Source organism: Podarcis vaucheri (assembly GCF_965113315.1).
Source record: "Podarcis vaucheri genome assembly, chromosome: 2".
Lineage (NCBI taxonomy): Eukaryota > Metazoa > Chordata > Lepidosauria > Squamata > Lacertidae > Podarcis > Podarcis vaucheri.
In genome coordinates this window covers 120,869,033-120,895,046 of record NC_138760.1, presented here as the reverse complement: position 1 = coordinate 120,895,046, position 26,014 = coordinate 120,869,033, and the positions used below count along the sequence as shown (strand labels likewise).

The window sequence follows — 26,014 nt, the reverse complement described above, 5'->3', positions numbered from 1 at the left end:
CACATTTACAGCATTAGTCACATTTCTTTTCTGTCCATTTGCGAAAAGTACAGTCTTCCCAGGCAGGAATTGCCTTGCAATTCCACATCTCGACAGCAGGGGTCTCTGGAATCAAATTGCAATTAGCTGCAGAGTCAATCACAAAACAAAGCTCTGAGCCTGTCCCACAGCTGTCTTCAGACAATGCCAGACTAGCAGTAATCTGATACGTCTCCTCCTGGCATTTGGCACGTCCACCAGCCTCAGTCCCGCGCCTGGTTGTTTTCCCAGACTGGTTGCCATGGAAACCCGACTGGTTCCCATGAGAGTTGACCTTGACAACATCCTGCCTTGCCTCTCTGCTCCGGTGTGGGCAATTTCGACACACGTGGTCAGCTGACTTGCAAATGTAGCAACAACGAACTCCAGTGGAAAAACACTGCCCGGGGCTCTTTCCAGCTGGCCTGGCCCTCCTTCTTCCGGAAAAGCACTCCTTGCCAGATCCGCCCCCTCTGAACTCCACTCCAGCATGCACAGTGGAAAACTTTTCAAACTTGCCTTTGGAATTCTCCGCCCCCCCGACTTGCTCACTAGCACTCCTTGAGGCTAAATCATCAGGAACAGGGGCTCCAGCCATCTCTAGGCTTTCAGCTTCCATCTGCCCTTGGCCTCCTGCTGAGTCTTCACACAGACATTTCAGCACTCGCCAGGCCTCACACGCAGATTCAACGCTTTTCAGGTGATGCCGCAACTTTGCATGTACACCTGCCATCAACATGCAGATCTCAGCTCTCCCAGCTTTCTCCCTCTGCATCTTCTCCTCCAGAGAAGCAGATTGCAGTGTCTCTGCATCTCTGTCATCTCTGTCCACCAGTTCCACTGGTTCTCTCTGGGAAATGTCCCAAACTTCCGTGGCTAAAAACCACGCTCTCACCCTTCTTGCCCAGGTATTCCACGCTTGGGCGGTGAGCTCTTCAAGCTGTTCAAACGGAGCTTGAAACACCTCCTGGCCATCAGCCATCTTCTCCCAGGGCCCAGCGTACTCACGTAAACAAACAGCCGCTCTCCAGCTCCCGGTCTGCCAGCTCCTCCAGCTGAGATCGTCTGCCTCTCACAACTTCAGGCAGGACTCCAAGCTGGCTTCAGCATCGTAGCATCCAGCACAGCGTCTTTCAGCTTGCTTGCTTGCTTGCTTGCCTCAAAGACAGGCCTCTGCTTCCGTCAGCCAAACTGCCTCAGAACGCAGAACTTCAAAGCTCCCCGACAGCCTCCAGTGACAGCTTTACGATCGGTGATTAAGGTTACCCATAACCTGTAGAATGATTGATTACGCATGACTCCGCTAATTGGATTTACGATCCCCAATTAGCTTTTTATGGCAGATCCGGCAGGTCCGGCACACTTCCTCTGAGCGATATGCTCCTTCTTCCAGTCACGCCTCAGCAGAGTGACTCACAGCGGTAAAAGCTGTCACATAGCTTCACGTAGCTTCAGATAAACACACAGAGCACGGTAATGTCCATTTACAGCTCTTTATTCAGACATTTCTCCAGGACTTCTCGCAGCCATGGCAAACTGCGTCTTTCTCTCTCAAACACCGAGAGAACAGTGAGGAAAACTCCTCCCAGCTTCCAAAGCTGACGCCAGAATGCTGAGGCATCATGGGAACAACTTAACCTCTTAAGTTCCGACCCCAACAGTGAAGGGGAAACAGGAGGAGGAGAACGATAGCTCAAGCACACACACACACACACACACACACACACACAGCCCCTACAGTGGCTAATCCAAAATCGGACAGCAAAAAACTGCAGGCAGGGACAGAGAGCAGGGGTTGTTTTAAAGCAGCCAACTCCCGCTCTGCTTCTCTCCCTCCTCCCCGGCTCCGCTAGCTGACAGGAGCCGCTTACACCCGCTTTGCTGTTTCAAAGCGAGCCACAGACTGCTCACGACTGCAGCAGATTCCCCCGCCATCTGTAGGCATTCGCTCCATAACACGCACAGACATTTCCCCTTACTTTCTAGGAGGAAAAATCTGCGTGTTATGGAGCGAAATTTACGGTAATTTGATCCATTCTTTTAGCCAGGTCAGACCCACCGCATCATGATATAACTCCATGTCTGGGAGACCAAATCCTCTCTCCTTCTTATCTATCATCATTTTGTTTTATTCTTGGCTTTTTCCCTGACCACATGAATTTAGCCAAATCTCTTTTCCAGTTATTAAAACATTTATCTCCTCCTAGTATTGAGATACTTTGAAATAAAAACATCATCCTTGGTAATATGTTCATCTTTATTACCGATATTTTCCCTAGTAAGGAAAGATTTAATTTCCCCCATACTTGCAAGTCATTTTTTATTTCATTCCATGTTTTCCCATAGTTCTCATTACTTAAGTCTATAGTGTTTGTTGTTAAATTTATTCCAAGATACCTTATTTTCTTTTTAATTTCCAATCCTGTAATTTATTGTAATTTCACTTTATCTTTTTCTTCCATATTTTTCACTAGTATTTTGCTTTTCCCATAGTTTAATTTGTATCCTGCTAATCTGCCAAATTCGTTTATGCATTCCAATATTCTAGGTGTACATCGTAGGGGATTTTCTGTTGTGATCATAACATCATCTGCGAAGGCTCTTAACTTGTATCTTTTTTCACCAACTGCTATTCCTCTTATTTGGTTGTCCTGCCTTATTTTCTTTAATAGAACCTCTAATACTATTGTAAATAACATTGGGGATAGGGGGCATCCTTGTCTTGTACCTTTAAAGATGTTGATGTCTTCCCCAAACTCTCCATTAATAATAATTTTTGCTTTCTGTTGGTCACATATTGCATTTATACCTTTTTGGAATTTTTCACCTAGACACAATTCTTTTAATAGTTTTTTCATGTCTATCTTAAAGATATTGTTTAGTTGATGGTACTGTAACCAGTCAGTTACAGCTTCCCTTATCTCTTCAAAATCTTTTTATTTCAGTTGGTTTTCAACTTCAGTTAAGAGTTCTCTATAAGTCGGCCAATTACTTCTCATATTCAATTTTTTTCAGAGATATTGCTTCCAAGGGGGAAAGCCACCAGTGTGTTTTTTACTCAAACAAATTTTTATACTTCTCCCATACCCTAAAAATTGATTTTCTTACTGTATGATTCGGAGAAGCTCTATGCACCTAGGTCTTTTCCTACCATAAATATCCATGCTATCCATAATTCATGTCCTTCCAGGTCTAAAATACGGTATCTGTGTTTTCCAGTATAATCCATTCCTGGTTCTAGCAGATACAGGATGCTTCATAATAAAGTTTCAAATCCAGCAGGGCAAAACCTCCTCTCTCTCTTACATCTGTTAATAATTTATTTTTTATCCTTGGTTTCTTCCCTTTCCAGATAAACCTAGATATATCTCCTTGCCATTTTTCAAAGCATCCTACATTGCCTATTGCCGGGACTGATTGGAATAAAAATAACATTTTTGGCAATACATTCATTTTTATTACTGATATTCTTCCGCCAAAATGATAAATCCATTCTTCCCCATATCTCTAAAGCTCTTTTTATTTCTTTCCACTCATTCTTGTAATTGTCTTTAAAAATATTAATATTCTTAGCTGTCAAACAAATCTCTCAGAATTTGACTTTGTTATGTATAACTAACTCTGTTTTCTGTTGTAATTCCTTTGGCCTTGCTCCATTGTGCTTTTTACAAAACACGTAGTCTTATTCTTGTTTAGTTTAAAGCCTCCGGCCTGCCCAAAGTCCTGTATCTTTTTTTACTACCTTTGGTGGAGTATTTATGGGATCCTTTACTGTAATTACAAGGTGAACTATAGAAGCTTTTAATTTATATGCTTTATTTTCTACTGTTATTCCTGTAATTAATTTCTCCACTTTTTCTCTCTCACCAGGGCCTCTAATACCAAAATAAATAATAATGGTGATAGGGGATATCCTTGTCTTGTCCCCTTCGTTATTTTACACTTTTCTTTTATAACCTTGTTAACAATCAGCATAGACTGTTGGTAAAAATAAATTGCATCAATTCCTCTCCCAAATGCTTCCCTTCCCCAAAATTCATTTTTTCTTTTATCTTTTTCATAAAAGCCCATGAAACATTATCAAAAGCCTTTTCAGCATCAATAAACATTAAGACCGCTTTTTTCTCATTTCTTACTTCCAAATATTCAATAATATCTATTATATTCCTTCTTCTGACGTCCTGGTAGAAAGCAGGCCTGCTTGTCATAAATTTTTCCTGCTAAAACACCTTTCATTCTATTGCCCAAGATATGAGCAATACTCTAAGTGGACTTCTATGGACTTCCATCCTACAGGAGTGATGGCCAACAACTTGGATAGCTTGAAAAAGAGGATTAGACTGAAAGCAGAGGAAGGCAGGGGGCTCTTGTACTCAAATCCTGCTTGCTGGTTTCCCGCAGGCATTTAGTTGACAACTGTGAGAACAGGATGCTGGACTACGTGGGCCTTTGCCCAAATGAGCAGGCTCTTCTTATATTCTAATACAGGGATCCCCATACTTGGCCCTCAAGATGGTTTTGGGACTACAACTCCCATCATCCGTAGCTAACAGGACCAGTGGTCAGGGATGATGGGAATTGTAGTCCCAAAACATCTGGAGGGCCAAGTTTGGGGGTGCCTGTTCTAATATATTGCAATATTTTAACAGTTACATGTGGCATAGTAACAAAAAGTTTGACTTCTTAGTCATAGGAGAGAGTGCTACTTGAGCCTGTGATCGTTTCCTTCCTGGAAAAAGAAATACAGAGATGTGTCTAAGAAGCCAATTCCACCATCGATTATAAAATAATGCAGTTTATTAAGTGTGAATGGAGTTATTAAGTGTGAATCATGTGTTTTTCTTGCCATTATCTCACCTGCATTCCTAAAAGTTTGGAACATAGAGAGGACAGTGGAGAAAGGAGATGGTGTTAAAATAAGAGAAGGTGCATACTGGGATTGAAATGTTTTCAGTTCCTTTCTTGTCTTTCCTGAAAGTCTTAACAGGATTCTCTTCCCCCTCCCCCACTCCCAAACAGGTGAGGAAGATGATGGCCAGAATTCTATGGAGCCATCTGTGAATTCATTGGGAAGAACAAAGAAACAGTTTAAATGCATGGAATGTGGGATGTTCTTTAGTCACAGTGGAAGACTGAGGACACATCAACGAATTCACACAGGGGAGAAACCATTTAAATGTACTGACTATCGAAAGAGCTTCAGGGACAATGGAACACTTAGAAAACATCAACGAACTCACACAGGGGATAAACCATTTGAATGTATTGAATGTGGAAATAGCTTTAGTAGAAGTGAACACCTTAGAATACACGAAGGAACTCACACGGGGGAGAAACCATTTAAATGTATTGAATGTGGAAAGAGCTTCAGTCAAAATGGACACCTTAGGGAACATCAACGAACTCACACAGGGGATAAACCATTTGAATGTATTGAGTGTGGAAAGAGCTTCAATGATAGTGGAAACCTTAGACAACATCAACAAACTCACACGGGGGAGACACCATTTAAATGTATTGAATGTGGAAAGTGCTTCAGACAAAATGGAAAACTTAGAAGACATCAACGAACTCACACAGGGGAGAAAGCATTTGTATGTATTGAATGTGGAAAGAGCTTCAATGATAGTGGAAACCTTAGGCAACATCAACGAACTCACACGGGGGAGAAACCATTTAAATGTATTGAATGTGGAAAGTGCTTCAGTCAAAATGGAAAACTTAGAATACACCAACAAACTCACACAGGGGAGAAACCATTTGAATGTATTGAATGTGGAAAGAGCTTCAATCGAAATGGAACACTTAGAATACACCAACGAACTCACACAGGGGAGAAACCATTTAAATGTATTGAATGTGGAAAGTGCTTCAGTCTATATGGAACACTTAGAATGCACCAACGAACTCACACAGGGGAGAAACCATTTAAATGTATTGAATGTGGAAAGAGCTTCAGTAGAAGTGGACACCTTAGAATACACCAACGAACTCACACGGGGGAGAAACCATTTAAATGTATTGAATGTGGAAAGAGCTTCAGTGGAAGTGGAGACCTTAGAAAACATCAACGAACTCACACGGGGGAGAAACCATTTGAATGTATTGAATGTGGAAAGAGCTTCAGTGGAAGTGGAGACCTTAGAAGACATCAACAAACTCACACAGGGGAGAAACCATTTAATTGTATTGAATGTGGAAAGAACTTCAGTGAAAGTGGAAACCTTAGAAGACACCAACGAACTCACACGGGGGAGAAACCATTTAAATGTATTGAATGTGGAAAGAGCTTCAGTGGAAGTGGAAACTTTAGAATACACCAACTAACTCACATGGGGGAGAAACCATTTGAATGTATTGAATGTGGAAAGAGCTTCATTAAAAGTGGAACACTTAGAACACATGAACAAACACACACACAATGAAAACTACAGATGTATTGAATTTGGAAAAGACTTCAGAGGGAGTGGACACCTTAATATTCATTAGCAAATTCACACCCGGGCAAACCATATAAGTGTATGGAGTTTTCCACTCAGGTTTCCCAGATTTCCTGGGAAGTGAAGATGACTGTCAAGTCTCTGGGTGTGTCAAAAATAATTTGGCAGTGTTTGTTTACATTCTTGGGGGCCATGCTATTTGGCGATCCTCTCTTTTTCAAGAGGTATCTGAAGACTTTCAATCTGGATATCTTGGAATCTGGATTCTGGACTGCAAATGCTGCAAATTGCTCAGAAAAGACAGCGGGATCTGGATTTCCCATGTGTACACACACACACACACACACACATATTAGTTTTTAACATATTAATTCCTACATTTATACAACAAAACTTCTCATCTTATACAATATTTTTGGACTTCCGTCTACGCCTCTGATGATTTTCCGTTCTTTATCTCTAATAATGCATTTCTTAATTTTGTATTACCCTTAATTATCCTTAACTAATAGTTCTCCTCATTGTCTTTTTTTGCAATATTTCAGAAAAATCACAAAACTTCTTGCAAACCTACTAGCGTGATCTGTTCATCACAATTACTTTTCAAATAGTCCGTAAATTTACTCCAGTCTTCTGAGAATCTCTGGTCCCGCAGGTTTCGAATCCTTCCGGTTAGTTTATCTAATTCTGCATAGTCCATCAATTTAATCCTCCATTCTTCTTTCATCAGTAGTTCTTCCATTTTTGTGCCAATAATATTCTTGATGCCGTCATTGCATATAAAAACAATTTACAGTCCTTTCTGTTTATATCATCTCCTACAATGCCAAGTAAAAATGCTTCTAGTTTCTTAATAAAATGTATATTTCAACATCTTTTTCATCTCATTATATATCATTTCCCAGAATATTTTCACTTTTTTACATTCCCACCACATATGATAAAATGTTCCTTCTTTTTCTTTACATTTCCAACATTTATTACTAATTTTATACATTTTAGCTAATTTCACAGGCGTAATATACCACCTATGCATCATTTTCATCACATTTTCTTTTAAGGCATTGCATGCAGTAAATTTTAATCCTTTCCACAGTTTTTCCCAATCTTTTAACTGTATGTTATACCCAAAATCTTTGGCCCAATGTGTCATAACCGACTTTACTTCCTCATCTTTCAAATGCCATTCAAGCAGCAATTTATACATTTTTGACAAAATTTTACAGTTAATACTCGATATTTCAAATTTTGATTTATTTTCATCAAATCCTTTTTCCTTAAAATCCTGTTTAAACATTTAATTGACTTGGCAGTAGTGCAGCCAATCATTCACATATTCTTTAACTTCTTCATATGGCTTCATTTTGCATTTACTCCCTTCTTTTTTGTATTAATTTTCCATAAGTAACCCAGTTCTCACTCATATTTATCTTTTTCACACTCATTGCTTCTAATGGAGATAACCACTGCAGTGTTTTATGTTCTTATAGGTTTTTATACCTATCCCATATTTCAAATAGAGATCTTTGGAATGTATGGTTTCCAAATCCTTTATGGACTTTTGTTTTATTATACCATATATATGCGTGCCAACCAAATCTATTATCATAACCTTCCAAATCTAACAAATCTGTATTTTCTAACAACATCCATTCCTTTAACCAACAGAGGCAAGATGCTTCATAATACAGTTTCAAGTCTGGCAGGGCGAAGCCTTCTTTTTCTTTAACATCTGTTAATAACTTATATTGAATTCTCGGTTTCTTCCCCTGCCAGATATATCCTGAAACTACTTTTTGCCACTTTTTAAAAATTGCTGCCCCCTTGATTATTGGAATTGATTGAAACAAAAATAGCATTTTTGGTAGGACATTCATTTTAATAGTTGAAATCCTTCCCCAAAATGATAATTTCATCATTCCCCATACATCTAGATCTTTTTTAATTCCATTCCACACCGGTATATAATTGTTCTGAAAAAGATCTTTCTTTTTTTTTTTTACGTTAACCAAATTCCGAAGTAGTTAACTTTTTTAACTGCTTCTATACCAATCTGTTGCTGCAGCCTTTCTGCCAATTCCTGTTTCATATTTTTAACTATCATTTTAGTTTTCTTTTTGTTCAGTTTAAAACCTGCTACGTGCCCAAATTGTTCTGTCTCTTCTAGCGCTTCTTTAGCACTGGTTGTTGGTTCTTCTATTGTTAGTACTAAGTCATCTGCAAAGGCTTTCACTTTATACTCCTTCGACCTACTGAAATTCCTTTTATTTTTTCATTTCTCCTTATTGTCCTTAGGAAGACTTCCAGTACCGATATGAATAACAATGGTGATAATGGACACCCTTGTCTTGTACCTTTCATAATCTCAATATTTTCTGTTATTATGTCATTTACTATCAGTTTTGCTCTTTATTCAGAGTATATTGCTTTTATTCCTTTTAGAAATGATAGTCCAGTGTCCATTAATTCCAAATTCTTTAACATAAATTCCCAGGATATATTATCAAAGGCCTTTTCTGCATCTACAAAAATTAACGTCGCCTGTTTTTCATTTCTGGCAGTCAGATATTCGGTTATATTAACAAGATTCCTTATATTATCTTTCATCTGTCTGCCAGGTAAAAAACCTGCTTGGTCCTTCTGAATTATTTAATTCAATATTTTTTTCAGTCTGTTTGCCAATATACTCACAAACTATTTATAATCATTATTTAGCAGCGAAATCGGCCTATAGTTCTTTACTTGGATTTCCTGTGTCATTGCATCATTCCCACCTACAATTCCTCGGTTTGTGAACATGGCTGGTTTGGGTTCCTTTCGACCAGTTGCTCTGTGATGGCCTGGGATTCCGAGTCTGAGAGTGAACCGGAGGAATCCCAGCCGGCACAGGAGTCCCCGCCTCCAGGGCCGGCTGAACTGGGGCAAGGCCTAGATGCTGAGGAGCCTGCACCTGTGCCAGATCCTCAGGGGCAGGCACCAGGTGAAACCATTCTGGCCCCAGAGGTACTGGAGGACTCAGTGTCTACAGGTGAGCCTCCCCCGGGGCCCAGTAACCCTTCAGCCTCTCCTGAACTGCAGAGGCTTAGGGCAGAGAGGCGAAGGGAACTGGTCTCTCCCAGGAGGAGTGCTCGCCTTAAGGCCAGGAGAGGTGGGGCTCCTGGGGGCCGGGACCGCCCCCGGCCTTAGAAGAAGATAAAGGTCAGGCAGCCCGGTCCCAGGTTGCGGGAGCAACGTTGTTGTGGAGTACCTGCTTTTACCCAGACCTAGATCTGCACTCCCGGTGTGCCTGTTCCTCGCCCGGCTGCCCGCTGCTGACCCACCAGTGTTCCTGTTCCCCGCCTGGCTCCCTGCTTCTGCCCTACCAGTGTTCCTGTTCCCCGCCTGGCTTCCTGCTGCTGCCCTACCAGCGTTCCTGTTCCCCCGCCTGGCTCCCTGTTTCGGACCTCGCGTCTCATCTAGTGATCGTCTACCCAGCTAGTGACTCTGGACTGAACTTCAGCTACGGTATTAGTACCTTTCCCCCCCGGGACCAGCACATGCTCATAATTTACTTTTGTTGTTGTTCAAAATGGGTTTTTGCTGGTAGTCGGTTCATAAAACTTTAATAAAGCACAGGTCCCTTTCAAAAAATTCATTCTCACGTATTCCACTATATAGTTTGGTGGGGTCCCCCACCTGGTTGTTTTGTTCCTTGCAGTCTTTTGAGGAAGTGTGTTGTGCAAGAACTCCAATGCAGCTTTAATTATGCAACCTGAATTTTCCTGTGTGTGACTGAATCCCACCCCAAAACAGAGATTGTTTGGAAATGTCCTTTGTCAGATGCATCAAGCATGAATTTAAACCTACAGTTATAGTGGATCCTCCAGATATGAACTTAATTTGTTCCGGGGGTCCGTGCGCAACCCAAAAAGTCCGCAAGCAGAGGCACTGCTTCTGCGGCACGCTAGAGCTTTTCTGTGCACACGCGAGAGGCAAAAACCCAGAAGTATACTTCCGGGTTTGCCAGCTCCCCGACCCCAAGAAAAGACCAGTCTAGAGAGGCAGGTGAGCATTACAGCTAAACCCCATGTTATACTCTCCAGTAGCTATTCACTCAGACAGGGCTATTTTCATTCAGCTCCTACAGTGTCCAGGGTGGGGGGAATGTTTTTTACCTTTCTTTTTCCCCTTCCTTGCAGTCTTTCCTAGTAAATAATTGCTGGAAACAGAAGCTACAGAAGCTACAGAGCTCTCACAGAAGGAAGCTTAGACTTGAGAATCATAGAATCATAGAGTTGGAAGAGACCACAAGGGCCATCGAGTCCAACCCCCTGCCAAGCAGGAAACAACATCAGAGCACTCCTGACATATGGTTGTCAAGCCTCTGCTTAAAGACCTCCAAAGAAGGAGACTCCACCACACTCCTTGGCTTTACCCCCGGAAGCGCACTCCATTGTCTCTTGAGAAAGACAAATGCCAACAGCAATATGTGCTCCAAATTTCAAATTGTTGTAACCCGCTCTGGGACCTGCTAGTAAAAGGCAGGTAATAAATAAAATAATGACGACGATCTTCTCTTGCACTGAGGCCATGATCCAGGGGCCTAATCACCCGAGTTAAGGCAAGTGAAAAATGCGGGGAGGCCAAAAGTGGCTATGAAACATGATGGCCATGTTCCCTCTCCACTGCGGGAGACAGCAGTGCTTCCGAAAACCAGGAATTACTGGGAACCACGGGAGAGTGATCCTGTGCCGAAGTCCTGCTTGTGAGCTTCCCACTAAAGATGTCGTATACTTAATTCGGTGTCCCTGTAACTTCTTGTACGTTGGTTCCACCACTCGTGCGGTTGGAGTAAGGATAGGGGAACATGGTTCCCGCATCCGAAATGCTGTCTTGGAAGCTCCTCTGGTTGAGCATTTTATATTGCAGAATCATTCTGATAGGGATTTATTGTTCACAGTACTGTGGGTGAATCAGAAAACCATCAACAAAAGACAAGATCATGAAAAATGGCTACAACAGAAAGAATCTCAATTCATTTTTAGGTTTAAGACCATTCACCCTGAAGGACTCAATTCTGAACTGGATTTAAATTGTTTTATTTGATGTTTTTCTATTGTTGTTATATCCCTTTGTACCTTTAAATTTACTTACTGCAATTCATTCTCCCTGTAATGAGCACTACCTGGGAATGGTTACTTATGCTTCAGGTGTCATGTAACTGGTACCAGTGGTTACATATCCATATGACCACTGCTCCTTGTGCAATTTTCTAATCTATGGGGTATGTACCTTTGTTCTTCTTATTGTAGTTGTAGCATATGGATTGTAACGTGTGAAGTTTATATAGTATTCATGTACACAGGTCATGGTTTCATATTTGACTTCTTTTCTAGTTGTGCTGAAGAAGATTCCAGCGAAACAGTCAGATTATCCGGGATCACTGTCCGTTGTTATTCACCTACTACTTTGGCACGCCTAAAGAAAGTTTTACCACTTAGCCCACAGTATAGCATCTATTACTTTGTTTCAACCATAGACTTATTATACTTCTGCGGACTTTCAAAGATTGACAGACGTGTGTTCAATTGATTTCAAATATATTAGAGAATTGACAAGTGCACACATTTTGTTTTTGTTATTAAATCATGTATGCAGATGACACAACCTTGATGGCAGAAAGTGAAGAGGAATTAAAGAACCTTTTAATGAGGGTGAAAGAGGAGAGCGCAAAATATGGTCTGAAGCTCAACATCAAAAAAACGAAGATCATGGCCACTGGGCCCATCACCTCCTGGCAAATAGAAGGGGAAGAAATGGAGGCAGTGAGAGATTTTACCTTCTTGGGCTCCATGATCAGTGCAGATGGTGACAGCAGTCACGAAATTAAAAGACGCCTGCTCCTTGGGAGAAAGGCGATGGCAAACCTAGACAACATCTTAAAAAGCAGAGACATCACCTTGCCAACAAAGGTCCGTATAGTAAAAGCCATGGTTTTCCCAGTAGTGATGTATGGAAGTGAGAGCTGGACCATAAAGAAGGCTGATCGCCGAAGAATTGATGCTTTTGAATTATGGTGCTGGAGGAGACTCTTGAGAGTCCCATGGACTGCAAGAAGATCAAACCTCTCCATTCTTAAGGAAATCAGCCCTGAGTGCTCACTGGAAGGACAGATCGTGAAGCTGAGGCTCCAATACTATGGCCACCTCATGAGAAGAGAAGACTCCCTGGAAAAGACCCTGATGTTGGGAAAGATGGAGGGCACAAGGAGAAGGGGACGACAGAGAATGAGATGGTTGGATGGTGTTCTTGAAGCTACTAGCATGAGTTTGATCAAACTGCGGGAGGCAGTGGAGGACAGAAGTGCCTGGCGTGCTCTGGTCCATGGGGTCATGAGGAGTCGGACACGACTAAACGACTAAACAACAACAACAACAACATATAATGCAATAAGAATTACAGTGCTATCTAGTATACTGGTCTGCGTGTTGCTTGTATTGGTTGTAGTGTTAAGTTTTGCAACACAGGGGTTTGTTGTTCTGCATATGTGAGCTTCCCACAGGGATCTAGTTTGCCTCTGTGAAAGCAGGAGGCTGGGCTGGATAGGCCCTTGATCTGATCTAGCTGGGCTCTTCCTGTGTTTTTGTGTTATGCTCTGTATGCTATGGCTCTGTGGTGTGTACACTGCAACCCCATAGTCTCCTTTGACTGGACTTAACCGCCCAGGGGTCCTTTACCTTTACCTTACATAGCCTTACCTCTTCACCTGCTTATTTTGGTGGATTTCTGTCTGAGAAAAGCAGACTTATCTGGCATGCAGAATTCTGGCAAATAGCACCCCAGGAGAACAGAGCATGGTGGTGCTCCATTACACAACTGAACCACGGAATCTCAGCTAGAAATCCCTTTGAGTGCCTCCAAATACCAGTTTCTGGGAGCCATAAGTGGGGAGTCAGCTGTTCCCATCCTGCTCGCAACCGTCCCAGAGGCAACCAGTTGGCCACTGTTGGAACAACAGCTTTTGGCCTGACGCTTTCAATTAATTCACCTTACCAGGTTGTTACAGGATGTTGGGGTTGGGCAGGAAATGGTGGAGACCTCCTTGAGCTCCTCGGAGGGGAAGGGCAAGACATTTATTTTTTAATGCAATGCACATTCCACTACACATGAGATACAGCAGCTAGAATTTAATGAGGATCTGGAGTTAGTTTTAACACAATACCTACAGTCAGTATAGTTGCTAAAATCTAAACTGCTGTGACTTTATACATATTGCCTTCTGCTTTGGGTGGATCACAGTGGCCGAGAAACAAATGTGCCCATAACGTAGCTACGCACCAATGGCAAACTGATAAACATCCCTCTATAATACAATGGAATAGAATATTCTCTCTTCCCCAGTGCCTAAAAGCAGTTGTGTACATCCATCAGAGCTGTTAAAAACCAACAAACCCATCACGTTCCTTGCCAACAAGGTTTACTTTTTGAAATCCAGCACCAACCTTTTTAAGACACCAGCCCTGCAGAAGCAGCGATCCTAACTCAACACACCTGGGAGTAAGCCCCACTGAATTCAGTGGGCAGGGCTGGGATGGCAGCCTAAATATTTCAATTCCCTTTCCATCTGAATTTTATTCCAATCTACAGTGCCAGTGTGGTGTGGTGGTTAAGAGCGGTAGTCTCGTAATCTGAGGAACCGGGTTCGCGTCCCCGCTCCTCCACATGCAGCTGCTGAGTGACCTTGGGCCAGTCACACTTCTCTGAAGTCTCTCAGCCCCACTCACCTCACCGAGTGTTTGTTGTGGGGGATGAAGGGAAAGGAGAATGTTAGCCGCTTTGAGACTCATTCGGGTAGTGATAAAGCGGGATATCAAATCCAAACTCCTCTTCTTCTATAGTGTTGCGTCTGAACTTGTTTTCTGGCTCTTTCAATTAAGCAAATTCTCAAAGCTGGCCCATGACACACTTGAACCATGAAACCTCATCCTTGCATATTCAGAGTCTACTTAGGCTTACTTCCAAAAGCAAGAATGGCAGAACCCAAAGCTCTCCAGGTGTTGCTGGACCACAGCTCCCTTCATTCCTGGCCATTGCCCGCATCGGCTGGGGATGATGGGAACTGGAGTCTTGCATCCAGAGGGCCACAAGTTCCCCAAACCTGGCATAAAGCAATACCAGAAAAAACCAGCCAGCAGCCCTTCTTCCACTTGCTGGTTCTGTGAGCCAGAGTGCCCCTCCTTTGCAGTTCCCGGGCAGCTGGCAGCTGGAGGAGAGTGTGCCTTTTGGCAGGGAGAAGAGAAACAAGTCCCTCAAAGCGGGTTTTCGCTGCAGCAGCCCCAGAGGCTTTGTCAGGGTGAGGTGTCAGAGAGGTGAGAGCACTGCTTGTCAGTGTGCTGAACCAAAGGCGGCATGTTCTGGAAGGCCTGCAGACGCCATCTTGGTAGTCAAGATAACCCCACAATTAGTTGTTGTAGCAAGGAGCTCAGATAATGTTTACAGTGGTACCTCAGGTTAAGAACTTAATTCATTCTGGAGGTCCGTTCTTAACCTGAAAATGTTCTTAACTTGAGGTACCACTTTAGCTAATGGGGCCTCCCGCTGCCGCCACGCAATTTCTGTTCTCATCCTGAGGTAAAGTTCTTAACCCGAGGTACTATTTCTGGGTTAGCGCAGTCTGTAACCTGAAGCGTCTGTAACCCGAGGTACCACTGTATTCACTTGCTTTGCTGGAAGTCTGCACCTTTCTTTGAATATAGCACTAGGACTGAACCCCTGGGCGTTTTGGATGTCCTTCTTTGGTATCCCTGCCCCCGACCGCACCCACGATCCCACCACTGGATCCGGACACGAAGCTGCCGCTACGGCTTCTCCCTGGCGTGGATCTTCTGGTGCCGGGAGAGGTTGGAGGAGCTGGAGAAGGTTTTCTCGCACCTGGGGCACTGGTAGGGCTTCTCTCCCGTGTGCGTCCGCATGTGTTTCTTGAGGCCTTGGCTCCAGCGGAAGTTCTGCCCGCACTCGGAGCAGGCATAGGGCTTCTCGCCCGTGTGGGACCTCTCGTGCTTGGCCAGCTGTGACCTCTGGATGTAGCCGTTCCCGCAGTGCGCACAGCGGAAGGGCTTCTCCCCCGTGTGGGTGCGCTTGTGGGCGGTGAAGTGCGAGCTGGAGATGAAGCACTTGCCGCAGTCGGCGCACTGGTAGGGCTTCTCCCCTGTGTGGGTGCGCTTGTGCGTCGTTAGGTGCGAGCTGTAGGTGAAGCGCTTCCCGCACTCGGCGCACTGGTAGGGCTTCTCGCCCGTGTGGATCCGCTCGTGCTTCCTCAGCTGGCAGCTGGAGATGAAGCTCTTCCCGCACTCGGAGCAGGCATACGGCTTCTCGCCCGTGTGGGTCCGGGTGTGCGTGACCAGGTCCGATTTCTGGTTGAAGCTCTTGCCGCAGACACCGCACTTGTGGGGCCTCTCCCCCGTGTGGGTCCACTTGTGGATGACCAGGTGCCGCGTCTGGCTGAAGCTCTCCCCGCACTCGGGGCACTTGTAGGGCTTCTCCCCCTTGTGGCTGCCCTCGTGGATCACCAGCTGCGGCCGGTAGCGGAAGCTCTGGCCGCACTCGGCACACCGGTATGGCTTCTCCCCTGTGTGCACCCTCCGGTGGCGCAGGAGGTTGCAGCGAGTGCCGAAGCTCTTCCCGCACTCGGGGCACTTGTAGGGCCGCTCGCCCGTGTGGGTCCGCTCGTGGATCAGCCGCCCGATCTTGTCGCTGAAGGTCTTGCCGCAGGCCGAGCACTTGTATGGCTTCTCGCCTGTGTGGAAGCGCTCGTGGATGATGAGGGACTCCTTCCGCGTGAAGCACTTGCCGCAGGCCGAGCACTTGTGCGGCTTCTCGCCCGTGTGCGTCCGCTCGTGGATGATCAGGTGGGCGCGGCAGTCAGAGATCTTCCCGCAGTACTGGCACTTGTGGGGCTTCTCCTTGGGCGGTGCCTTTGGGGTCTTCGGACGGGGGCCCAAGACCACCTTCTTTCTCACGTGGCCGTACATCCCCTCCTCCAAGCCGGCTGCTCCCCCAAGGATATATTGCTGCTGGTCACTGACTCCTGAAATAACGCAAATAAGGGGTTAAGAGGAGCCTGATGGGTCAGGCCAATGTCCCATCTAGCTTAGGGTCTCGTTCTCACAGTGTCCAACCAGAACCCAGTGGGAAACCAGGAAGCAGGATTGGAGCAAAAGTAGAGCTGGGCACTATCTGCTTTTCAACTACAGTGGTATCTTGAGTTAAGAATTTAACTCGTTCTGGAGGTCCGTTCTTAACCTGAAACTGTTTTTAATCTGAGGTACCACTTTAACTAATGGGGCCTCCCACTGCTGCTGCACGATTTCTGTTCTCACCCTGAAGCAAAGTTCTTAACCCGAGGTACTATTTCTGAGTTAGCAGAGTCTGTAACCTGAAGCGTATGTAACCCGAGGTACCACTGTATGTGCTATATCAGCAGCTAAACATCGCAATACAGTGGTACCTCAGGTTACATTGCTTCAGGTTACAGACGCTTCAGGACACAGACTCCGCTAACCCAGAAATAGTACCTCAAGTTAAGAACCTTGGTTCAGGATGAGAACAGAAATCGTGCTCTGGCGGTGCGGCAGCAGCAGGAGGCCCCATTAGCTAAAGTGGTACTTCAGGTTAAGAACAGTTTCAGGTTAAGAACGGACCTCCGGAACGAATTAAGTACTTAACCCGAGGTACCACTGTATACTGAGCTAAGTAGAGCAACTGGCTGGCTTCACAGTTTTTCCTGCATTGTGATTTCTGCTGGCGTCTGCTCTTGTGATCCGCTGCCCCCCTGCATGAGTCGGGGGAGAGCTGAGCCGGCAGAGCTAACAGAGGCTGCAGATGTATGCCCAGAGATGGAAAGAAGATAAAGTCCCTACTAGAGAAGAATGACAGATGAAGTTGATGGATTATGCTGAAATGGCTAAAATGACCAGAAGAATCAGAAATCAGGAAGACCAAGATTTTAATAAGGAATGGGGAAAATTTATAACTAATCTTAAAGTCCATTGGAAGCCATTAAAATTATTAGTAGGGTTGGGATATATCTTGCAGTCTAAGGATGAATCCTGGACACAATGGAGATGTAAAAGATTTGGATCATCACAAAAGATGCGGGAGGAAATGACCAGGAGATTTCTTGGAATCTTATTTTTATGATTTATGTTTGATATATACATCTCTGTAAAAAATTTAATTTGAAAAACCAAATAAATAATTTTTAAAAAATTAAATAACAGGGGCTGTAGGAATCGAGAAAAGCGTTGGCTGGCTTCATGGTTTTTTCCATATTGTAATTTTTGCAGAACACACACAAACATTATGATTTGTGACAAATTGCAAGGTCAAAAATTATGAAACCGATATCGCGATATGGACTTCAAACAGGTTTTGAATTACATATCCAAACCGTGTCCCTTCCTGTGGTTTCCAGCAACTGATTTTCAGAGGCATCCCTACCTCTGACCAGCAGCTTCAATCTTTTGTCAAAGGGCTCTGTCCTCACCTGTACCCCACCTCCCCCCCAAACCCCACTTTGGGTCTCCTCACCATCACCATCCATGGGCAGCTCAATCTTCACAATGTCTGAGGGATCCAGCTCCGACTTGGGGGAACCAGCAGCTGAACTGTCCAGATCCTCCACTGTCTGGGGAAAAAAATAAGGACAATATGCAGTATGTTATTTTAAATGAGTTTGGAAATCCATGGGAATATGTACATGTATGTTGGTGTGTATCAGGGTGGAGAAAAATCAATGATTTTTTAAAAAGATTAAAAAATCAGATTTTTTTTATTTAAATCATATTTTTTTAAAGTCGGATTTTTAAAAATTTAAATCGGATTTTTAAAATAAAACGCTTTCGGAGGAAAAATCTTTCTAAAGATAGTTTTCTATTTAAGTTACATTATAGTCCAAAGGCTACTCATCAGGAAATAAGGATTTGTTTAAGATTTTTATGTGTGCCATAACTCAGTCTAAGTATTGTTTTAAAAATTGTTTAACCACATCAGTTAACAAACATGGATACATATGCTATGTTATTGTTCTAGTTAAATAAATTGTCTAAACTGTTATTGAGGAAATTATTATTTTTCACCTTCCAATAAAGTACAGCAGAAGGGCCCTGCTCCTGCCACTCACCACCTGGGTCAGGGCGGGGCCTGACAGGCCTCACAAGGACTGCTACTGCTGTGCTGCCCAGGAGGATCCCCTGTGTGAGTGCCTGAGGGCCCTGCTCCTGCCACTCACCACCTGGCTCAGGGCGGGGCCTGACAGGCCTCACAAGGACTGCTACTGCTGTGCTGCCCAGGAGGATCCCCTGTGTGAGTGCCTGAGGGCCCTGCTCCTGCTACTCACCACCTGGCTCAGGGCGGGGCCTGACAGGCCTCACAAGGACTGCTACTGCTGTGCTGCCCAGGAGGATCCCCTGTGTGAGTGCCTGAGGGCCCTGCTCCTGCCACTCACCACCTGGCCCAGGGCGGGACCTGTTAGGCCTCACAAGGACTGCTACTGCTGTGCTGCCCAGGAGGATCCCCTGTGTGAGTGCCTGAAGGCCCTGCTCCTGCTACTCACCACCTGGCTCAGGGCGGGGCCTGACAGGCCTCACAAGGACTGCTACTGCTGTGCTGCCCAGGAGGACTCCCCTGTGTCCTGAGGGCCCTGCTCCTGCCATGCACCACCTGGCATTCAGATTCGGGAAGAGGTAGACGCCACCATGGGAGCAGCGCCGGGGCGGGAGAGTCTAGTCAAATTGTGTGGGATCAATTCCAATCTGTTGCGTCCAAGGATATGGACAGGCTGCTTGGATGAGTGAAACCGACCACCTGTCTCCTTGATCCTTGCCCATCCTGGCTTATAAAAGCTTAGCCGGGAAGGGCTGGGCGATGGGCTTCGTGGGGTGGTGAATGCTTCCCTTCGTGAGGGAGCCTTCCCAGACCTGCTGAAAGAGGCGGTTATTAAACCGCTTCTTAAAAAACCATCTTTAGATGTGGCCACGATGGCCAACTATCGCCCAGTCTCAAATCTTCCATTCTTGGGCAAGGTGATTGAGTGAGTGGTTGCTGAACAACTCCAGGCACGCCTGGAAGAAGCGGACCATCTGGATCCCTTCCAGTAGGGATTCAGGCCTCATCATGGGACTGAAACTGCCTTGGTCGCACTGGCTGATGATCTCCGGCGGGCTAGGGACAAAGGTGAGAGCTGTTTCCTAGTTCTGCTGGATCTCTCAGCGGCGTTCGATACCATCGACCATAGCATCCTTCTGGACCGTCTTGAGGGGCTGGGAGCTGGGGGCACTGTCATACAGTGGTTCCACTCCTTCCTCCTGGGCCGTGTTCAGAAAGTGGTGGTGGGGGATGAGTGTTCAGACCCCTGGGCTCTCACTTGTGGGGTGCCTCAGGGTTCTGTCCTCTCCCCCATGGTTTTCAACATCTACATGCAGCCACTGGGAGAGATCATCAGGGGGTTTGGGCTGGATGTTCATCAGTATGCGAATGATACCCAGCTCTACCTCTCTTTCAAATCAGAACCAGTGAAGGCGGTGATGGTCCTGTGTGAGTGCCTGCAGGCGGTTGGAGGATGGATGGTGGCTAACAGATTGAGATTGAATCTTGACAAGACAGAAGTACTGTTTTGGGGGGACAGGAGGTGGGCAGGTATGGAGGATTCCCTGGTCCTAAATGGGGTAACTGTGCCCCTGAAGGACCAGGTGCACAGCCTGGGAGTAATTTTGGACTTCCATGGAGGCACAGGTCAAATTCGTGTCCAGGGCAGCTGTTTACCAGCTCCATCTGGTATGCAGGCTGAGACCCTATCTGCCTGCAGACTGCCTCACCAGAGTGGTGCATGCTCTGGTTATCTCCCACTTAGACTACTGCAATGCGCTCTACGTGGGGCTACCTTTGAAGGTGACCCGGAAACTACAACTAATCCAGAACGTGGCAGCCAGACTGGTGACTGGGAGCGGCCGCCGAGACCATATAACACCGGTATTGAAAGACCTTCATTGGCTCCCAGTAGATTTCCGAGCACAATTCAAAGTGTTGGTGCTGACCTTTAAAGCCCTAAATGGCCTCGGTCCAGTATATCCGAAGGAGCGTCTCCACCCCCATCATTCTGCCCGGATGCTGAGGTCCAACACCGAGGGCCTTCTGGCGGTTCCCTCACGGGGAGAAGCGAAGTTACAGGGAACCAGGCAGAGGGCCTTCTCAGTAGTGGCGTCCGCCCTGTGGAACGCCCTCCCACCAGATGTCAAAGAGAACAACAACTGCCAGACTTTTAGAAGACATCTGAAGGCAACCCTGTTTAGGGAATCTTTTAATGTTTGATGTATCACAGTATTTTAATATTTTTTTGGAGGCCGCCCATAATGGCTGGGGAAGCCCAGCCAGATGGGCGGGGTATAAATTATTATTATTATTATTATTATTATTATTATTATTATTATTATTATTATTTATTAAACCTCATAATTATTGGTCTATGTATTTTTAATAGTATAACCAAATCAGTAATTTTTGATATAACTGTAAAAACTACTCTGAAAATTTATTATTCCAAAAAGGAAACCTTCATCTGATTGGTTGTAAATATTAAGATTATACCAGCAAGAATGAGTCTTTCTGTAAAAAAAAAATATTTTAAACCAAGCCTTACTGACTAATGATTTAAATCGTGATTTGAATTGATTTGATTTAAATCAAATCCACCCTGGTGTGTATTCAGTAGCGAATTCAGATCTGCAGTGTCCCTTGAGCTCCTTGGGTAAGAGGTGGGATACAAGCAATAAATAAACGTTTGACCCCGCATTGAGCAGCGGGTTGGGCTGGATGACCTCCTGGGGTCCCTTCCTGCTCTACAAGCAATCTGCCCTCACCTTCTGCTCCGTCCTTTGCGGCCTCCACAGGAAATCCTCCGCCAGGGCCACGGCCTGGTTGCCGGTCTCCGGGCCCCTCTCTCGCACCCAGCACTGCATCTCCAGGGGCAGGATGATCAGGAACTGCTCCAGGATCACCAGCTCCAGGATCTGCTCCTTGGTGTGTCTCTCCGGCTTCAGCCACTGGCGGCAGAGCTCCCAGAGCTGGCAGAAGACCTTGCGGGGACCCTCGGCCTCCCGGTAACCGAAATGCCGGAAGCGCTGGCAGCACATCTCCATGTTGAGGGCGTCTGCGTCCGGGATCTCCTCCTTCACTCCCACAGAGGCGTCTGCGTTTTCATGAGCCTCGTGGACTTCCTTGCCGCTCAGGCCTAGCAGGGCCAGATCCACACCCTCTTCTCTGGACCACTGCTTAGTGTCCGACGCCCCTTCGAAGGAGTCCTTCGTCCCTGCAGAGCTCTCCTCCGTCGGGGGCCGAGGCAATAGTGCGTCTCCCCACCCGGGATACGAGGACGGTGCCGCCGTCTTCAGAAATTCCTGCTTCCTGGCTTCCCAGAACTCCTGCACCCGATCCTCTGGTTCTTGCTTAACCCGAGGCAGAATCGTTTCCGCGCTCGTCCCAATTTGGACAATGCAAAGTTCTTTCCCTGGCATGCCCTTTACCGACGTGGGTCCTGGCGAGGCCCGCTCCTCCATTTTGACTCCTGGCACGTGGCACCTAGACAGGAAAGGAAATTTGATGAGTTTAAGTAGAAAAAAGGAAAGTGGTGCAAGATTGGACCAAATAAGTATCTCCCTTGAACGCACCACATCCCTGTCGCTTCTCAATTTGGGGAATGTGGACGTGCACTTAAGGCCGCATTGTGAAGACAAATTGACTTTCGGCAATTAATGTTATTTATCCATTTGTATGGCAAAAAGGCTTTTTAAGTGGTTTGCAAATATGAAATCAAGTTATAAAATCCACACATAGTTAAAATGAAGAAATAAAACAATCCCAAAGCAATTAAAAAAGTTTTTAAAAATACAAAGCAATTGAATCTTCCAGGACAAAGTCCCTGTGCATGGCACTTCACTGAGTGCAAGAGGTCCCTGCCCCAAGGAGCTTACAATCTTAAACTCAACACAGGGAACAGCAGAAAAAGAGGGAAAGAGTAAAAAGAGAAGCAATGTGATTTCTGTACATGGCCCTCAGGTGTCTCCCAAGAAGGCCACATCCCTCACTTGCCCTGCTTCACACCCCCTGGGCTGGAAAACATCCTTGAACTCTGATCAGCCTTCTTTATGGTCCAGCTCTCACTTCCATACATCACTACTGGGAAAACCACAGCTTTAACGATACGGACCTTTGATGGCAAGGTGATGTCTCTACTTTTTAAGATGCTGTCTAGGTTTGCCATTCCTTTTCTCCCAAGAAGCAGGCGTCTTTTAATTTTGTGGCTGCTGTCACCATCTGCAGTGATCATGGAGCCCAAGAAAGTAAAATCTCTCACTGCCTCCATTTCTCCCCCTTCTGGCATCTCTGCTTAGTGCTGTCAAAAACACTGACCGGCAGCGCTTCTCCAGGCTTTCAGGCTGAACCTGTAGTTGCCGCTGGGGACTGAACGGAGGCCTTCTACGTGCAAGGCAAGTGCACCAACCGCAGGTGCTGCTCATTCCTGGAAGGGCTTGTCTGTGCTTGGCTGTGATGCTGATCACAGATTCCTGGGCTATGAGCGTGTCCTGGATCTGGGAGGGCGCGGGGGCACTTTGTGCCTTCACTCCGCGCCTGAAACGGGGAAACCTTCTGCATTGCAAAGCAGCTGCTCCTGCCGCCAGGCTTGCAGACATTCTGCAGAAGGAGGCTGCTGTTAGCATACACGTGTGTGTGTGTGTGTGTGTGTGTGTGTGTTAGCCAACACGTTTCATCTTAGGTACTCCTGCCTGCCTGCCTGCCTGCGTCCACCTGGGAGACTGGGATTCCCACCTCCCACCCCTCTTCTCCTTCCCAGGAATCCTGACTCCTATTATTATTATTATTATTATTATTATTATTATTATTATTATTAATTCACTCGCCTGTTGCTTCCACTGCCTTTGCAAACCGTTCCGGGCTCCTGCCGTCCCCAGCAGAAGGAAATGATGGGAAGGGGGGAGGGAGAGCTGGCGGTGCAAAAGGGAAGCTTCGCACCAGGAAGGGGAGAAGGTGGGGCAGGAAAGTGACCTCACTGCTTTTCTATCTCTTTGCGCACTCTTTCCCTTCCCTTCCTCGCCACGTGGCTCTGGTTTCCCTCCTCTCTAGGCGCGCGAAGCTCGCTGCACTTAACCCCTTGAGGGAGGGGGAGAGAGAGAGAGAAGGGAAGACTCATATAATTGTCGCGTCGGAAGGGGGCCAAAGGGTCATCCAGTCCAACCCCTTGCAATGCAAGGGATCTCAACTACAGCAACCATGACAGATGGCCCTTCAACAGCAGAGACACTGCGTTTTGTCTGTGTGAAACCGGTGTCCTTCTTAGGGGCATCTGTCTGTCTGGGGAGAGAATGGGAATCCCTTGCAGACGACCGCAGTGCCTGGAGACGATGTTGCTTCGAGGTGTTGGGGTGGTGGACTAGGACCCGGGGGGGGAGCAAGATGAAAATGCCTTGCTCGGCCCAACCTACCTCGCAGGGTGGTTGTGAGATTGAAATGGAGGGCGGGGCAGATGGGGGGAGAGCCATGTAAACTACCTGGATTCCCTTGGAGGAAATGCCGGCTGTAAATACAACGGGAATAATAGCAATAAACAGAAGAATAAATAATGTACAGGGCAACTCTTGTTCAGGGCTGCTCAGAGCTAAATTCAGTGGGACGTACTCTCAAGTAAAGGTATACAGTGGTACCTCGGGCTGAAGTAGCTTCAGGTTGAGCGCTTTCGGGTTGCGCTCCGCAGTGCATGTGAAGACGCTCAAAATGACACCACTCGCATGCGCGGAAGCGGCGAATCGTGACCCGCGCATGTGCAGACACAGGTTGCATTTGCTTCAGGATGTGAATGGGGCTCTGGAACAGATCCCCTTCGCATCCAGAGGTACCACTGTATAAGGTTGCAGCCTTATTAATATACAGTGGTACCTCGGGTTACATACGCTTCAGGTTACATACGCTTCAGGTTACAGACTCCGCTAACCCAAAAATAGTACCTCGGGTTAAGAACTTTGCTTCAGGATGAGAACAGAAATTGCGCAGTGGCGGCGCGGCAGCAGGAGGAGGCCCCATTAGCTAAAGTGGTGCTTCAGGTTAAGAACAGTTTCAGGTTAAGAACAGACCTCCAGAACAAATTAAGTACTTAACCTGAGGTACCACTGTACAGGCAGCAGCTCCCTGCTATATCTAGGGAGGCTCAGAAGCAAAAATTTGAGGAGAGTTGGGTTCTGAAGGAATGATACCTCGGGTTACAGACACTTCAGGTTACATACGCTTCAGGTTACAGACTCCGCTAATCCAGAAATAGTACCTCGGGTTAAGAACTTTGCTTCAGGATGAGAACAGAAATTGTGCTCCGGCGGCAGCAGGAGGCCCCATTAGCTAAAGTGGTGCTTCAGGTTCAGGGACGCGGACTTATAAAAAATATTGGGGGGGCCCGGGAAAGCTCGTGAAATGTAAACAAGCTCATGAATATGCAAATAAGCTCATGAATATGCAAATAAAGTGGCGCCGCCCCCTCGTGAGCGAATAGGGGAGAGCGTGCTGCTGCCTATTAATCAGCTCCGGAACAGCTGATATGCGGGAAACCTGGGGCTAGAGGCAGAAGCCCCCGCCCCCGGGGATTCCCCTGTTCTCGCGGGGGACGGCCGGGGCTCTCCAGCTAGGGCGCGCGGCTGGCTGGCTGGCTGGGGAGGGAGCAGGTGGGGAGGAGGCGGGGGACGGCGGCAAGGGCGCCCGAGATTATTGGGGGGGCTGAGCCCCCCCAAAAATTTTTTTGAGGGGGCTCAAGCCCCCTCAAGCCCCATGGAGTCGGCGCCTATGTTCAGGTTAAGAACACTTTCAGGTTAAGAACGGACCTCTAGAACGAATTAAGTACTTAACCCGCAATTTTGCTAAAGCAATTTTGCTTGACTGACTGGCTCCTTATTGCGCTCCAGGATGGATAACTATTTCCAGCCTGAGGGCCATATTCATTTATGGTCAGCTTTCCAAGGGCCACATGGCAGTAGTGACCAGTGGGTGGAGCAACGGATGCAATTTTTAGAAATTTCGAAGCCTGGCACTCAGTTAAGAATTCATTGAACAATTAACTTACAGTACAGTGGTTTACATGGCTAGTCAGAAGTTTATTGGTGTTTAATGGGGCTTACTCCGTTTGTGTGCCGCCGCCGCTGCTGCTGCTGCTGTAGTAACCCACTTGAGACCAGTTGAAATTCAATGCCCTAGGCCATCAGAGTATTTCAATATCTCAGACCAAAGATAGGTAACCCGTGCCCCTCCAGATATTGCCTGCCCCTCAATGCCTCAACTCCCATCATCCATGCTGGTGGATGGGAGTTGGAGTCTAAGACTGGAGTTGCAATCAGGGAGTGGATCATACTCAAAGATACAGATTTGCTAGACCTAGAGGCTTTCGATAACCGATTCTGCTGGCATGCATATTTTGTTTACAATAAGGTAAAGGCGCACAGGGGCTTTTTAAAACATATAATCAGGAA

At 46.1% G+C, this 26,014-nt stretch overlaps 2 protein-coding genes across 11 annotated transcripts in view; one reads left to right on the top strand and one right to left on the bottom strand.

Moving 5' to 3' along the window:
* Positions 1 to 26,014, top strand: part of NOTCH4 (notch receptor 4) — a 151,716-nt gene that overhangs the window by 81,148 nt on the left and 44,554 nt on the right. The gene's annotated exons all lie outside the window — the stretch shown is intronic.
* Positions 13,540 to 23,545, bottom strand: LOC309523403 (uncharacterized protein). Its single transcript, XM_082207172.1, has 4 exons — positions 23,411 to 23,545; positions 21,353 to 22,070; positions 18,027 to 18,123; positions 13,540 to 16,524 (listed from the first exon to the last, which is right to left on the bottom strand). Exons 2-4 carry the CDS (start codon positions 22,046 to 22,048, stop codon positions 15,296 to 15,298), a joined length of 2,022 nt encoding a protein of 673 aa, XP_082063298.1. The 5' UTR covers positions 22,049 to 22,070; positions 23,411 to 23,545; the 3' UTR covers positions 13,540 to 15,295.

Coding starts and splice junctions, on each gene's coding strand:
- LOC309523403 (XM_082207172.1), bottom strand. CDS start 22,048: ATGGAGGAGCGGGCCTCGCCAGGACCCACGTCGGTAAAGGGCATGCCA. Junction 18,124..21,352: donor CGCAAAGGACGGAGCAGAAG/GTGAGGGCAGAT, acceptor TTTTTTCCCCAG/ACAGTGGAGGATCTGGACAG. Junction 16,525..18,026: donor GCTGCCCATGGATGGTGATG/GTGAGGAGACCC, acceptor GCGTTATTTCAG/GAGTCAGTGACCAGCAGCAA.